The sequence below is a fragment of the Channa argus genome, chromosome 5 (genome assembly GCF_033026475.1).
Source record: "Channa argus isolate prfri chromosome 5, Channa argus male v1.0, whole genome shotgun sequence".
Taxonomy (NCBI): Eukaryota; Metazoa; Chordata; class Actinopteri; order Anabantiformes; family Channidae; genus Channa; species Channa argus.
Genome location: NC_090201.1, coordinates 21995146 through 22009697, shown reverse-complemented (window position 1 = coordinate 22009697; position 14552 = coordinate 21995146). Strand labels below are relative to the sequence as shown.

The 14552-nt window shown below is 39.5% G+C and overlaps 1 protein-coding gene across 3 annotated transcripts in view; it reads left to right on the top strand.

Moving 5' to 3' along the window:
* The window catches only part of LOC137128024 (metabotropic glutamate receptor 4-like), a 146789-nt gene extending 132518 nt beyond the window's left edge, over positions 1-14271 (top strand). Inside the window, exons 8-12 of one of the 3 annotated variants that reach the window (XR_010914491.1) lie at positions 169-305; positions 1549-2484; positions 10152-10398; positions 12042-12162; positions 12467-14271. Coding sequence is in view for 2 of the 3 variants with exons in the window: in XM_067505672.1 (XP_067361773.1) it covers positions 169-305; positions 1549-2484; positions 10152-10398; positions 12467-12516 (1370 nt within the window). In the remaining variant the exon portion in view is untranslated. The remainder of the gene's footprint in view (positions 1-168; positions 306-1548; positions 2485-10151; positions 10399-12041; positions 12163-12466) is intronic. The other 2 variants (XM_067505672.1, XM_067505673.1) reach the window with 2 other exon arrangements.
* Positions 14272-14552: the final 281 nt, after the last annotated feature.

Here is a 14552-nt window from a genome sequence, read left to right as displayed (position 1 = left end):
CAATTGGTGAAGTTGTCCTTTAATATATGGGGATAATAACTGCAATAAGAATGCAAACACATTAGTTTGCTTTCACAAAATATTGCTTAGGTCATAAAAAACTCAATCATGTGTGAGTAAATGATGCAGTGATGTGGAGTAAATGATGATGATTGTTCTCTCATTCAGGCATAGCTGGCAACCCCGTTCTGTTCAACGAAAATGGAGATGCCCCTGGACGCTATGAGATCTACCAATACCAGATCCGAAACAGAACGGCCGAATATAAAATCATTGGACACTGGACAGATCAACTTAATCTTAATGTGAGCATACCTTCCCAGTCAATACACACACGTTTACAGGAATGGACTGATTGCATGCAGATCTCAGATGTTTTGGTTTGTTAGTGTTTACACAGAAAATCCTTTCAAAAAGTTGTTTTCTCCAGCTCTGGAGCTGTGTGTTAACTCCTCCCAACCCATTTGATAGCATTTAGTGGCATCTTCAAAGGTGTAAATATCCAGAGGGCACTTTAAATGATTAACAGGGCAGACTGTGATGAAAAGAAAGCCTTGAGAGCTTAAGGACAAACGTATTTAATTTCATCTCTCCAGACGGCGTAGCTGACTTCTAAAAACAATACCACAGCAGGGGATGTGATGAAGTAACAGTATTATAACAGTAAATCATATTAAAGAACCAAACAAATTATGTTTTAACACAATGATGAGGAGGCCTTGGACAGGCAAAAGAGAGTACAATTGAACACATGAAGCAGCTTGAGAGGGGCTTTGTTTTCCTCAGTTCTTTCAACATGTGCTGTGGAAAAAAGCAAAAAAGGGGGTTTTTGGTGGGCACCTACTGTGGAACATGCCAGTTTAGACTCCAAAGCCAGCTGTATTTAATTAGTGTTCTTTGAGTTCTTAATTAAATGCATTTAGAGTCCAATTTACCAGCTTTGAATAAACAGCCACAATTGGATAAAATTGATAACATAACATTAAAGAGCGCAGGCCTATTCTCAATGATGAATTGAATTTATCTTTACGAGTATGTTTATAAGAGGGGAAACCCCACCGGGGGAAACAGTGTCCTGAAATGGAATTTATCCTTTATTCTTCTGATCAGTGACAGCTAAGTATTGGTTTTTTAAAACACAACAATTTACCAAAGCAAAAACAAAAACACAACGTCCGTTCCCTGCAGAGCAAACAGTGGGTTCTCCCATTACTCGTGCCTTACCCTTCAGATAATTTGACTTCCCACTGGAAAATGTTTCTGAATCTAACAAAATGTTTTGTTTGACACCTAGATCGCCCTTTTCCTACTAAATAAATAACCTCGAGAGGTATAGTATAGTACAGATTGATACTTCAGCCGAGATTTAAATGCTCAAACATCTCGACTGTCCTTGACCTCAAGGGGTGCTGGGGATCATTTTGAATCAATAAAGCATCACCATCTCGACATGCCACTATTTTTCAATACGCCGCTTAGCACACCACTTCTCTTGTCTGGCCTTGTCTCTCTCTCCATTCGTGTCTGTGTCCTCTGCCACCCTCGCAGGTTCGGTCAATGCAGTGGCCCAGTGGAGTCCGTCAGATCCCTTCCTCAATCTGCAGCCAGCCCTGTCAACCCGGAGAGCGCAAGAAGATTGTGAAGGGCATCCCTTGCTGTTGGCACTGCGAACGCTGCGATGGCTATCAGTACCAGGCGGACACCTACACGTGTAAGATGTGTCGCTTTGATTTGCGTCCCAATGAGAATCACACCGGCTGCGTTCCAATCCCCATTGTTAAGCTGGAGTGGAGCTCTCCCTGGGCAGTCATCCCTGTGCTGATTGCAGTTGCAGGCATCATGGCCACTTTGTTTGTGGTGGTCACATTCATCCGCTACAATGATACACCAATTGTGAAAGCATCAGGCCGAGAGCTGAGCTATGTTTTGCTAACTGGCATCTTTCTCTGTTACGCCACAACGTTTCTGATGATCTCTACCCCTGATGTAGGAATCTGCTCCCTGCGCCGGATCTTCTTGGGTCTGGGGATGAGCATCAGTTATGCTGCCCTGCTCACCAAAACCAATCGTATTTACCGCATCTTTGAGCAGGGAACCATGTCTGTGAGTGCACCTAGGTTCATTTCTCCAGCTTCCCAGCTGGTCATCACATTTACCCTGGCCTCAGTGCAGCTGCTCGGTGTATGCATCTGGTTTGCCGTGGATCCCTCCAAGGCCATAATTGACTATGAGGACCAGAGGACATCTAACCCAGTGCTGGCTCGTGGTGTGCTCAAATGTGACATCTCTGACCTGTCTCTGATCTGCTTGCTGGGCTACAGCATGCTGCTCATGGTCACCTGTACAGTCTACGCAATTAAAACCAGAGGGGTACCGGAGACTTTCAATGAGGCCAAACCAATTGGTTTTACTATGTACACCACCTGCATTATTTGGCTTGCATTTATCCCAATCTTCTTTGGCACTTCACAGTCCACAGAAAAGGTAAGCTTATATTTATATCCTTTAGTCAGGCTTTTTTATTTCACACCTTCACTTTTCTCAGTTTGAGATACATTTTCTGTCTTATAATTCCTCTGAAAATTTGTCGTCTTGGTTTGTTTACAAGCATGTTTGAAACCATTTGCAATATTGTGTGCAGACGCACACATGGACACGATAAACAAATTTGTGGTGGAAGTTCAACGAATATTTACACAAGTACTTGTTTATTTCCAGGTATTCCAACTAATTTGGAGCATTTTAATTTTATACTGCTCTGCAATCCTACTAGTCTAAAAAAAAAACAAAAAACATACATTTAGAAATTTTTGTAATATTGTTCTGTGTAGATTGATTGCAGTATTTTTTACATTTCTTAACTAAGATTATTGCTAAAATTATAAGTGGTTTTTTTTATACCTGCCTCACTATCCAATAACTCAATATACAACCCCTCAGATTTGACCCCAATCCTCAAGAGGATAAGTTGTAAAGTAGCTCCATGTCCACTTCATTTCAATTAGCATATTATAGTTAATACATAAATGTTAATTAACAGTACACTGTTTAGTTATGTACCTTTAATTAGGTGAACATTTAATGTGGCACTTGCAAGAAGATAATTTTACTGTCATTTAAATTTTTTAAGTTGCAAGCGGTTCTTCCACTAATCACCACTATAAACTGCAATTGAGTGATCTTTAAATGTATTTCTTGAGACCCACAAAGAACACGAATTCTTATTTTCTAAAAAATATTTACCAAATCGGTTTAAAAAGCAATTGATAAAAGCAGATATGTGATGAGGAACTCTCTGATAGTGAATATTGTACTAGTGAACCACCAAGTGCAGACAGTGTTTTAGGAGTGTGTCCTAATAGCTGAGACTCATATGTGATGGGTGGATGCCAAAGTGCATTAAAGACCCATGAACTGTTTATACAAGCGAAAGCTGATACTTATTCCCAAATCAAATCAATGTGCCTGACCTCATGAACCGTGAACCTGGATCACGTCCAGTGGGAGCATTGGGAGGCTACAGGTGAAGATCTGAAAGGCAAATGAAAATGGAGGCTGGGCTTAGAACTTAGATTCAGAGGAGACGGTCTGGGTACAGAGCCAAAGGGGTACAACAATGACACAGTAGAAATGTGTAGATCCAATTGAAAGAGGTCTTTTGGCAGAGAAACAAAAGGGGCTCAGTCGTAACAAGAGAGGACAGTGGTGAGGGAAAAGCCTCCTACTGGCATGGACACTATCAGCCTAGCCAGCATGGGTCTGACAGATGCAACAAATTAATCCTTACCTCCTCCATTTGGGATTAAACAAAACAATGCATCAAAATACTGGCCTGGAAAACGGGCTGTGATAGTCACCTTTGTGGAAAAACATTCTTCAGAGAGAGTGTGTGGATTGTGTCACCCTCAACATCCTAAAACATTTTCAGCATCGCACCAAATCTGCATGACTGCAGCCAGTTTCATTACATTATTGATGCACAATGTCACCAGCAGTACAAGCACTCATTTTCATATAGTGCATGCTGTGTTGAACCCACGAAGCCCAAATTGTGAGTATCTGCAATCTGTCCCTATTATGGTTAACCCCAAAATATCCCTGGTTTCAACACTCCAAAATTGAGAAACAACTTGCTAATCTCAAACTGTAGAAATATTTATCGAAATATGTTCAAATAATATATTGAAATGTTACTATATATTCTTGATCATTATACACAAAGACAAAAACTGCTCAAGTGCAGAGTTCACATAATTTTTTAATGAGAGTGTTGCACATCTTAAGTCGCATGTCAACAGCAGCCGTGGATATCAGCGTGCTCTTTGTTTAATCATTCCATCTCCTCTCTCTGAAGATGAAAGAGAATTATACAATCACAAGGAGACTGAGCAGCTTTTTTCGAGGATGAGGTAATCCATTAGCTTGCATGGCTTTGAATAGTAAAATAGAAGTGAAAAAAATCTTTGGAGGGTAAGTAAAGTCCTACTTTTTGTTTCTTCTTTTTCCCTACCTCAGACAAATTTAATTCACAAAACCTAAAAAACTTTTCTCACCCAGGCTTAATATAAGACACCCAGTTTCAAAATATATTAGTGACTCATAAATTATTATTATTTCCTCTAGAAAACAGTACACGAAATGGCTGGGAGATAGTTTTACTTATCAGTTTGAAAACTTCTACCATTACCCTGAGGGACGTTAAGGTAAGACATGCAATACAAAATGGAAATTTAGCTCTAGGGAAATGTTTTTACATTTCTTCCTCATCTCAGAGAGACTAATCATATTTAATGTGATATAAAACCAGAAAGGCCTTTAAGTGATCTCACCCTATTATGGTGTACTCAAGTAATCATGGTGTCAGGCCAGACCGTGTAGCATTGACTTATCTTGTTTCTGTTATCAGAAAGAAAAAAGTTTGCTTTTAGGTGATAAAGGTTTCTAGTAGCTGCAGAAATCATGACCCTTGTCTGTCAGGACCCATTACAACCCCAATTCAAAAAGTTGGAACCATGTGTAAAACATGAAAAAAAAAATGCAATGATTTGCAAAGTTCATCGACCCATAAACAACATGGCAGCAAAACATCTCAAGAAAGTTGGAACAGGGGCAACAAAAGGCTGCAAAAGTATTTTTTTTTTTTGTTTGTTTTTTTGTCCTTTCGGCTTATCCTGTAAGTCCAGGGTCGCCACAGCGGATCACTGTCCACATGTTGATTTGGCACAGTTTTCACACAGGATGCCCTTCCTGACGCAACCCTCCCCAATTTCTATCGGGCTTGGACCAGCACTGCACAGCTGGGGATGGAAAAGGCTGCAAAGGGAATTGCTGAAATAAAACAAAATGGGGAGCGTTTCACAACGAATTAGGTTAATTGGCAACAAGTCAGTAACATAACTAGGCATAAAAGGAGCATTTCAGCCTCTAAAGATGGGCAGAGGTTCACCAATCTGTGACAAACTGAATCTTAAAATTTGGGGGAAAACGTAACCTCAACGTAAAGTTGTGAAGACTTCAATCTACCATCTGCATGTTCTACTGTGAATAAAATATGTGGTGATGAGATTTCCAAATATAGCATTTTATTTGTTTACGTTTTACTCATCGTCCCAACTTCTTTTGAATTGGGGTTGTACTTGTATAAGTCAGAAAATATTTGGTAGTGTGCTTGCAAAAGAACAAACTATTGATATAATATCCAAATAGTTATTTGTTATTGCTGTTCTATGCTTTATATGGAAAAAAACAAACCCTGTGACTGATTATCTGAGCTGTTACATAAACAATGTTCTCATTTAAGAAATTAACATGTCAAAGCAAACACACCTCATAATCATCGTACTGTAAATGACAGGCCCCACAAAGCCTCACAGCCCACATCGACACATCTTTCATAGCAATTAAATGCTCCGCTTCCTCCAGGACTTGATTTACCTTATCTAGCCGCCTATGCACTCATCACTGGTTTTACAGTGGGCCTCTGCCACAGCATTACAGCACAGTCATATATTTGTCATCTGGTGCCAGGATAAATGTTAACGAATGCCATGACAGTTTTTCTCTCTTTCAAACAGAGACATCTGGTTTATCTATTGGAGCGTGAGCATCAAGTTGTAAGCTAGCTGATGAAAGAGACGTGACACCTGCTTACCTAGAGAAACCGCCTAAATCAGTGGCTGTCTCAAAGGCAGAGGCAGGGGGAGTGGCGTCGGACAAAAGCCTGTATGGGAATGAAGCTTCAGTACAATAGGCTTAGTTCAGATTCAATCAGCCCACACAAAGAGGTCCTGCCATTACAGTGCATGAATGGACTGAGTGGCTTTGTTTATTTCTCTATAATGTCTCCCTCACACTATTGGCACTGTCAACAACAAATAATAAAAAAAACTGCTGTTAGTGCACTAGTTAGACAAAAAGTGGGAGCTCAAGTGGGTTCAACAAGACCCAGATGTCAGACAGTTGGTGAGCGGGCTTGTGACTCTGTGTGCTACATGTTCATCCCAGATTTCTGTTAACACCCCATGGGTCTTTCCATTTCTCCTTTGTCTCTTTTCAGTCCAAAGATAAACAGCATTATTCACAATGTTTTCTAGGCCTGGTAACGCATAATGAAGATTGATGCCACAGAGCAGACAGAGATGTGCAACATGGACAAGCTCCCCCAGCTCTGGACTTTAGAGAGGAGTTATGTTCATTAGGCTTACAGCAGAACAGCTCGCTGGGTCTTGGCTATTGACCTCTGGGTGCTCCAATAATGTGTGAACAGACCCTACAGCTGATCAAGGCCAAAGGATTGTGATCTTTAGAAATGACATTCCCTCATGAAGCTGTGTCCCCTATGGCTTCTATTTGTTTATTAGCTTAATTAGAGTGCAATTATAGTGGATTCTCATGCAGCAAGCTGCTCTGCTGAATGTTTCTGTTGCATGCTGAGAAATAGCGCAGTAGCTTGTTGTAGAGTTGAGAATTATGTAGTTTAAATTAACTTTGCAGGTTTGAAACCTGAAGCAGAAACTCTCCAGGGTCCCTGGTTAAAAACAGAGTACTGCGTGTTTACATTCATTAACCTCTAGATCAATCTCTCTCTCAGTTGAGTTTTACTCTCTGTAGGCAGAGATGTAAAGTTTTTAAACTCCTTTCATTATATAGGTAGTCATAGATCCTCTTTGTTATCCTTGAAGTTATTTCATCTAGTCACTAACGCTGCCATACACTACTTCTCCTATGTTGTGTTTTGCCTCAGCCAAGATTTGCTGATGGCAGTATGATGATAGCTATAAGAGATTTACAGCAGCTCGCTTTTATGAGCTGCGGCTGGTGCATGCTCAGGTGCACTGCAATCAGGAGGCAACAAAATTAATGGATTGAACACTGGACTTGGTCTGACACTGAAGACAGGACTTTATTTGTAATCAAATCCAGGTAGCTCCTAGAGACAGTACAGTGGTAGTTGGGTTTTACTTCCAGTTAGTCCTTTGTGCTACAGTATCTGAAAAGTACCACACCAAATTCTATTGATTTCTATTAAAGACTGGGCAAGGACCTAATAGTACATTGTATTGTGACCATATGGTGAACTTTTGCTTTGAGAAGCAAAATTTAAATGATTACTTTAATAATACTTTTAGTCAAACTCTGCACCTTATCCAGTGTGAGAATTAGCTGCTTTGTTTTACATCATTGTAAATTAAATACTGCTGACAATGTCACCTTGGAAAAAACGTGATGACAGCATTCCTGTGATGTTATACAGTCAAGACAATTAACTAAGAAAGTAATCATACGACTTGATACGTTAGTTGCTGCCTGTATGTTTTTAGAGCTGAAGGGCAAATATATAAAAACTTTGAACCAAACGTCTACACATTTTATAATGACATTTACACACACCTTTAAAACTTATGTCGTGCCTATATTGTGTCACTGTTCTCTCGCATAATTACAGTATACTAATGACCACACTGGTGGTTTTGAATGCAGCTATAGTAACAGCTTGGGTACAACAGTGTGTCTCTGAGGCAGCAGTGAATTGAACCAAAAGCAGTTCACCGGTTAACGCTCCCTACAGCTGGGAGGGGACCACTGCAGCTGTCCCTCTATCATACTGCCTCCATTCTTTCATTCTTCTCCCCAGCCAGCAGTCCCACGTGGCACTAAGGCTGGCTGAGATGAAATGCGACCAGTCTGCAGGGAACGCATGGTGCAGAGCCACAAATGATACATAAAAATCAAACAAGGTAGTCTTGCGGAGCTCACATTTGGGGAGATAAATGTTAGTCTCCCTCGATGATAAATCAGAAGGGATCTTCTGAGGGTCACTGAGTATTTGATAAAAACTCACATACTCAGAAGGTGCCAGAATCATATAAATCATTTACAATTCAATGAATGGAAGGATGATTTTGCTCATTCTAATAACATGGCCACTAGAAATACTTTGATTTTCTAGATGGTATACTGTGAAACTTTGGTCATCAGTTGTCTAATTATGTTAAATATGTTAATCAGGGAAGCCTAAGAAAAGCTGCACTCACTTGTTTCACTCTTGCCTACAGAACTCTTCTGTCCTACCCAACACAGAAAATAAGACACATACTCTCTGGGCCCTATGGGTTTTGTACTATAATAGGTTTAATATACAGGCTTGAGAAACATGCCGCATTAAAAGCCTGTAATAGTGAGAAAAAAAACAATACCAGCTTCTGCTTAAGGCAGAAACAATGTACAGAGAAACAGTGTAGTTCATGTTTGTAGTTAAAAAGCCAGATGCGGGAACATCAGGTGTCAGGATTAAATCTGAATCTGAAAACTAATCAGCAACTACAAATCTATTGTTTAGGCACTTTTCTGCTTGTTCTAGTTTCCACAGTGTGAAAATGGGCTGTCCCTCTATTTTATGCGATCGCCTTAGGAAACTGTTGCTGTTGTTTATCAAAAATGACAAAAATGTTGTCCAGAGTGGCGATTTTATAATTAAGAAGAAAGAGCATAAGTGAGCTTACAAGTCACAAAGAGACTGGCAGGCCAAGGAAGACCTGTGCAGCTTATGCCAGAATAATTCTCATGATAATAAAGAAAAGTTCTCAAGACACAGCTTATGCGCTCAGGTTCAAAACTCATTGGTCAGTGGTTTATTCCTCAGCATGATTCCAGACACTCTGCTAAAGCAACAAAGAAGTTCTTGAGTGGCCAAGTGACTCACCTGGTCTGAAGCCACCTGAGCCAGCCTTTCATATGCTGAAGAGCAAACTTGAGGGCTGCTCCTAAAACAATTATGAGCTACAGTAGGTGGCTGGGATACAGGTTGGTCGGAGCATCACATTAGAAGATAACAGTAAGTTTAGAGAAAGCTTGAGATTCTTCTGAAGTGGTTGGGCAATATAAGAGGCCTAATGTGTGTTTCAATATCCACTTGTTTGGCAGATGCAAAATAAAAGTCAATTTCAACAACTCCCTTTGTCTGCAAAAGGTTAGGTCCATGTTGTAGAGAATGCCAGGGTTTTAGGATGCATTAAACTGTAACTTCCCCAACACAAATTAAAAGTTTATTCTTTCAGACAACCAATCAAGCAGTCACAACGTGGGAGAATGTATAGAACAGTGGCTTTCCTTCTTGAATGCTCCCCTGAACATGACTTTATTTTCCTCACGGTTTGCAAACATTTGAAATGGAATGAGTTAAAAGAATAATCTCTACTTTCCTCCCCAATGATTCAGATGATTTGACCATGTGTAAAGATTTCATGAGCTTGTTCCTTTTTTTTAATAGGCCTGCTTGTTATGAGTCAGGATAGGACCCAATCGACTGGCGTTATCAAATCTGTGTTCAGGTTGACGTGGTGGCCATTATAAACCAAGCATGGCAGAAAATTAAACAAACAACATGGCCTCAGTGGTTTCAGCACGCACACACACACACACACACACACACACACCATAAAAGCAGATGAGATGCTGATTTAAAACAAGTTTTATTACTGGCATTATGTAGCTGTGAAGCCTTTACTGGTTAAAGTAGAAACACTTTTAACAAAAGCGTGGCCAACAAACAAGTCAGTAGACACTAATTAAAATGAACCACGACAAATGTCACATCCAGGGCCAATAAAGGGTTAAACGTTTTGTGTTGTGCATCTGCTTGTGTTTTCCAGATGTACATCCAAACAACCACACTGACCATCTCTGTGAGTCTGAGCGCTTCAGTGTCCCTTGGGTTGCTCTACATGCCTAAAGTCTACGTAGTTCTCTTCCACCCCGAGCAGAATGTGCCCAAGCGCACACGCAGCCTCAAGGCCGTGGTTACCGCTGCCACCATGTCAAACAAGTTCAACCCTAAGGCTGGACTCAGACCCAATGGAGAAGCCAAGACTGAGCTGTGTGAAAGCCTCGAAACACAAAGTGAGATCATGAATGCTAATGAAGAAGCCTTTGACTAAAAATTTTTTTTTTTTTCTTCCTCAGGCATGTTTTGTCCTTCACTGTCTGTAAATCAAACAAATTGATGCAGAAATAGGAAACAGTAAAAAATTATTGCTTATTAACAGATGCGCATTGTGTTATTTAATACTTCATTGAATCCAGTAAATGTGCCACTGTTGTTCATTTGGTAGAGGTGGAGTGGCCTGGAAATTGTTTGAGAGTCAGGAGTAAGCAAGATAATCAGCGGGATTCTTAATTGTGTGTGTATGTGTGTGCGTGCGAGCAAGTGAGAGAGATGATGGGGGAGTAAGAATGACTGGATTATAGTTGACAAAACACATTCTGCAGTTTAAAATGCAAATATTACTTCAGAATATTGTAAATAGGAGCCATAAATTTGGTCACAGTATTTTCAGGCCCAAGTGGTAAAAGCTGTTTATTTTACAGTTTATAGCAAAGAGGTCACAGACATTAAAAATAACATTTTCTCCACTGTAGGCAGGCTAATTATAGGGTTCAAAGCTAATTATAAATGTTTTTGGTCTGCCATTTTAGCAAAAAACTGGATGGAAATTCCCTAAGCCTTTAACTTGTAGAATATGTATGGGTCTTAAATATACAATTTAATTGGTTAATCCAGCCTTAATAAAAGAAAAAAAATCCATTTATTGAATGCTATTGAGGTTACATTTAATGACTAATTCATATTACAGAATTTTACTGGGGACTACAGAAAAGTTCTACTGTTGATTGATAATTCTGAGCCATATAATTTTGCTGATTTTTGTTAATAACTTTCAAACCTTCAATAAGGTATTAAATTACATTATATATAATTTGCCAGACAGATGAATAACTTAACTTTTGATTTTGTTAGAGTTTGAGCCTTAGTTGCAACCGGAGTAAATCACAAAGGGGCATCGGAGTCACCTTTATGAAGCTACTGAATCTCTCAGCACCCTGCTAATCTCAGAGGCAATAAAAGTTCTACCTACTGTATCAGTGACACACTCTGGATTTACAAGTGAAGTAAAAAATGACTTCAGCAATTGAGTCAGCAAAAATTACTAAAAACACTCTTCCTCAGCTTGCCTGGAGTGGAGAAAGGGTTTGTTCGGTCATGTCTGTGAACAGAGACTTTTCCTCTGTGTGACCTGTACTAATATACACAAACCTTTCTATTGTCACACATGTTAAAGCTCTATTTACTCCCTATAGTTTATACCAAGAGTAGCTACAAAGTGTCCTTTTATAGAAAAAAGGGCTGACACTGTATTTATTGTTACATAAAAGCAGGAATCAATATAAACTGAATGACAATGCACCGTAGTAACAATGACACACTGCAGAATCACCAGAGTAATTCCATGCAAATACACAGAGCAACATTATTCCCTATCTTTCTCTAAGAGTCTGTTGCGGGTTAATAGGGACTTTTGTTACAATAAGTGTCAAGAAGGCAAAAACACAGGATTGATAGCCAGCTGCAATTTCTCCTGATGGGGTTACTGTTTACAGGGGCTGTGTAGTGCATTGGCTATTTGAATACGGAACATTTGTCATTGTCATCGCCAGTGTGGATATAAGGCTTGATGAAATTGAAAAATTCCTTTTTGGGACAGCTCCACAAACTGTTCAGATCTGGTGGTGATGTGTCGGGATACATCTGCTCCACCTCAGCAACTCAGCTAACACGGTCTAGACAGACAACTGGAAAGCTCAGGCCTGATAGCAAAAAGTAAGGTACGTGTTGAGGTGGCAGTGGGCTTTACAGGACAGTATATAACCCTCACCCTCTGTTAGGCTGTATATGTAGGTCAAAATATGGCCACAAAGCTCGAGAAAATTAAGCATTATTGGCATTTTTGCTACACAGCAGGACCAAACCAAGTATGCAACTAACCACAAGTGTTCAGTGTTTCAGTTGTTACATCAGAAAACAAGGGGCACATAAAAACACCCAATGTTTAGTCTATTATACCTAAGAACTACAACTACAAAAACCGTAACACTATTCTAACACACTCATCTCATTTTTCTTTTGCAGCTTTCCCGACAAAGCAGACCTACATCAGCTACAGCAATCATGCAATCTAAGGGACAAAGTTTCTTGTTATGATTCAGAATTTCCACCCTGATGGAAAGAAAAAACGGAAAAGAAAAAAAAAACACCCAGTAGAATTTCACAGGATCTGCAGAAAAAAAAAAGATTTTGTCATTGTGCAGGTGGCGATCACAGAAGCATTGCCCAAAGATGTGACCTGGCAAGGTGAGACCACAGAGACGTGCAGGAATGGACAAAACAGGGGACCAGAACAGATAACAGTACAATTGTAATGTTCCATCTTTTGTCTGCCTCATAAAACTACCCACAAAAAATGACAAATGCTTGCATGGAAGAGGCCTAGAGACTGAAGGACTGAGCTTTCCTTTAGTGTTTACATTTGAGCTATGCCCTCTTTTAAAGACTTCACTGTCATCTGGAACAGCACTGACTGAAACTGAATTAAAATCAAGAATACCTTCAGGTGTTATTAGTTAATGTTGTCTGACAGTTCTGCAAACTATAATTAATGGTAAAGTCCTCAATGACTCATAAGGTATTAATCAACACCAAAAAGGCATGAAAATACAGTCCATGGATTTTTAAGCGGGGCTTGTGTTGGTTTTTATTTATAAATGTATTCCAGTCTCATGAGTCAAGCCACTGGAAAAGGTGATCATCTCAACAACGCAACACGTCTGTGCGAGACTCTGTGTACTTTTATTTCCTCCAGGTTTCCACGGAGTTAACACAGACTTAACAAACAAGATGGTCTCTGCCGATTTGAGCATGCCAGTTTTGACATCATGTATTGTGTTGTTAAAAAAAAAAAAAATGAAGAAAAATAATATCTTGGAATGCGTTTAAACTCTGTTGCAGCGTTGTTAACAATTGTTTGGGCTGAGGCCTGTTGTACGTTTTAAAAAAAAAAAACTGTTCTCAAATGGTGAAGGTCTAGTGAGTGATTGTTTATCTGTGCTTAAGTGAGGCCATGACTTGTAATACCAGCTAACCCACGGCTGCCACTGCCCTTCGTGTTACCTGTATGTGCTTTGAAACAGTGGCTCATGGTTCAAAAAAGCAATGTTTTTGCCAGGAGATCTTACTGTGAGCTATCATCCAGGGTGCCCCCTCCTCATCACTGCCACAAGCAACTTTCTTGGTCACATGTAGTTTAAGGGTAAGCCTTAATTGTACAGATCCATTAGGGGGGGAATTAAGATGAAGTATGCCATTGAGAGAATTGTGCAAAATGCCCTAAAGCTGATATCCATAATGGACCGGCTACTGAGAAAATTGATTACTATACATGTCCTTCTCAGGCACACTCATGGTAAGCAGGAGGTGTCAGGAAGTTGTAAAGCTTTTCAAGAAATAAAAATCTAATTGCAAAAGTATACAGTATCTCTATCCATCACCCTCGGCTTGCTGAAGAGATTAATAGTAGGCTTTGCACAGTATAAAAGCCCTCTAATGTCTTGGGGAAAACATTGTGGGGTCATTTGTGCTGTGAATTCAATGCTGCTTTTCATGCCTCCCTCTGTATTACTTTCGACACCATTTGTGTTGCAGAATATGTGAGTGCTGACCAAATTAATGGCAAGTTAATGTATGTTATTAAATAGATTGATGATGTCTGCTTTATGTCCTGACATATCTTTAAATTGGGGAAAATCTACAAAAAGATACAGTGCCTGGCTATCTGACTATGTATTTGTAAAACCTCATGAAAACTAATGAAGTGTGTGAAGCATGTTTAGTTTTTTTATACAAAATTTTATTTCTATTAAAAATGTTTTCAAACTTCATTGTCCGTTTTCAGCTTTGTGTGGTTTGAGAAAAACTATTAGTTGGAGTTAGTTTCTTCATAAAAATGATCTCTTTGTTGAAATAGATGAATGTCCCCTAAAACGTTATTACCATCATTACCATGTCTTTTACTGCTCTGTATGTCACTTGGTTAAAGAAAAAAAAAAAAAAAATGCAATGATGCTTTAGCAAACCTACATTATCCTTTGTAAATGGCAGCACGTGTGTGTGTGCGTGCGTGCATGTTTTGTTCCTGTTGTAAGGAAATAATACAGATTAT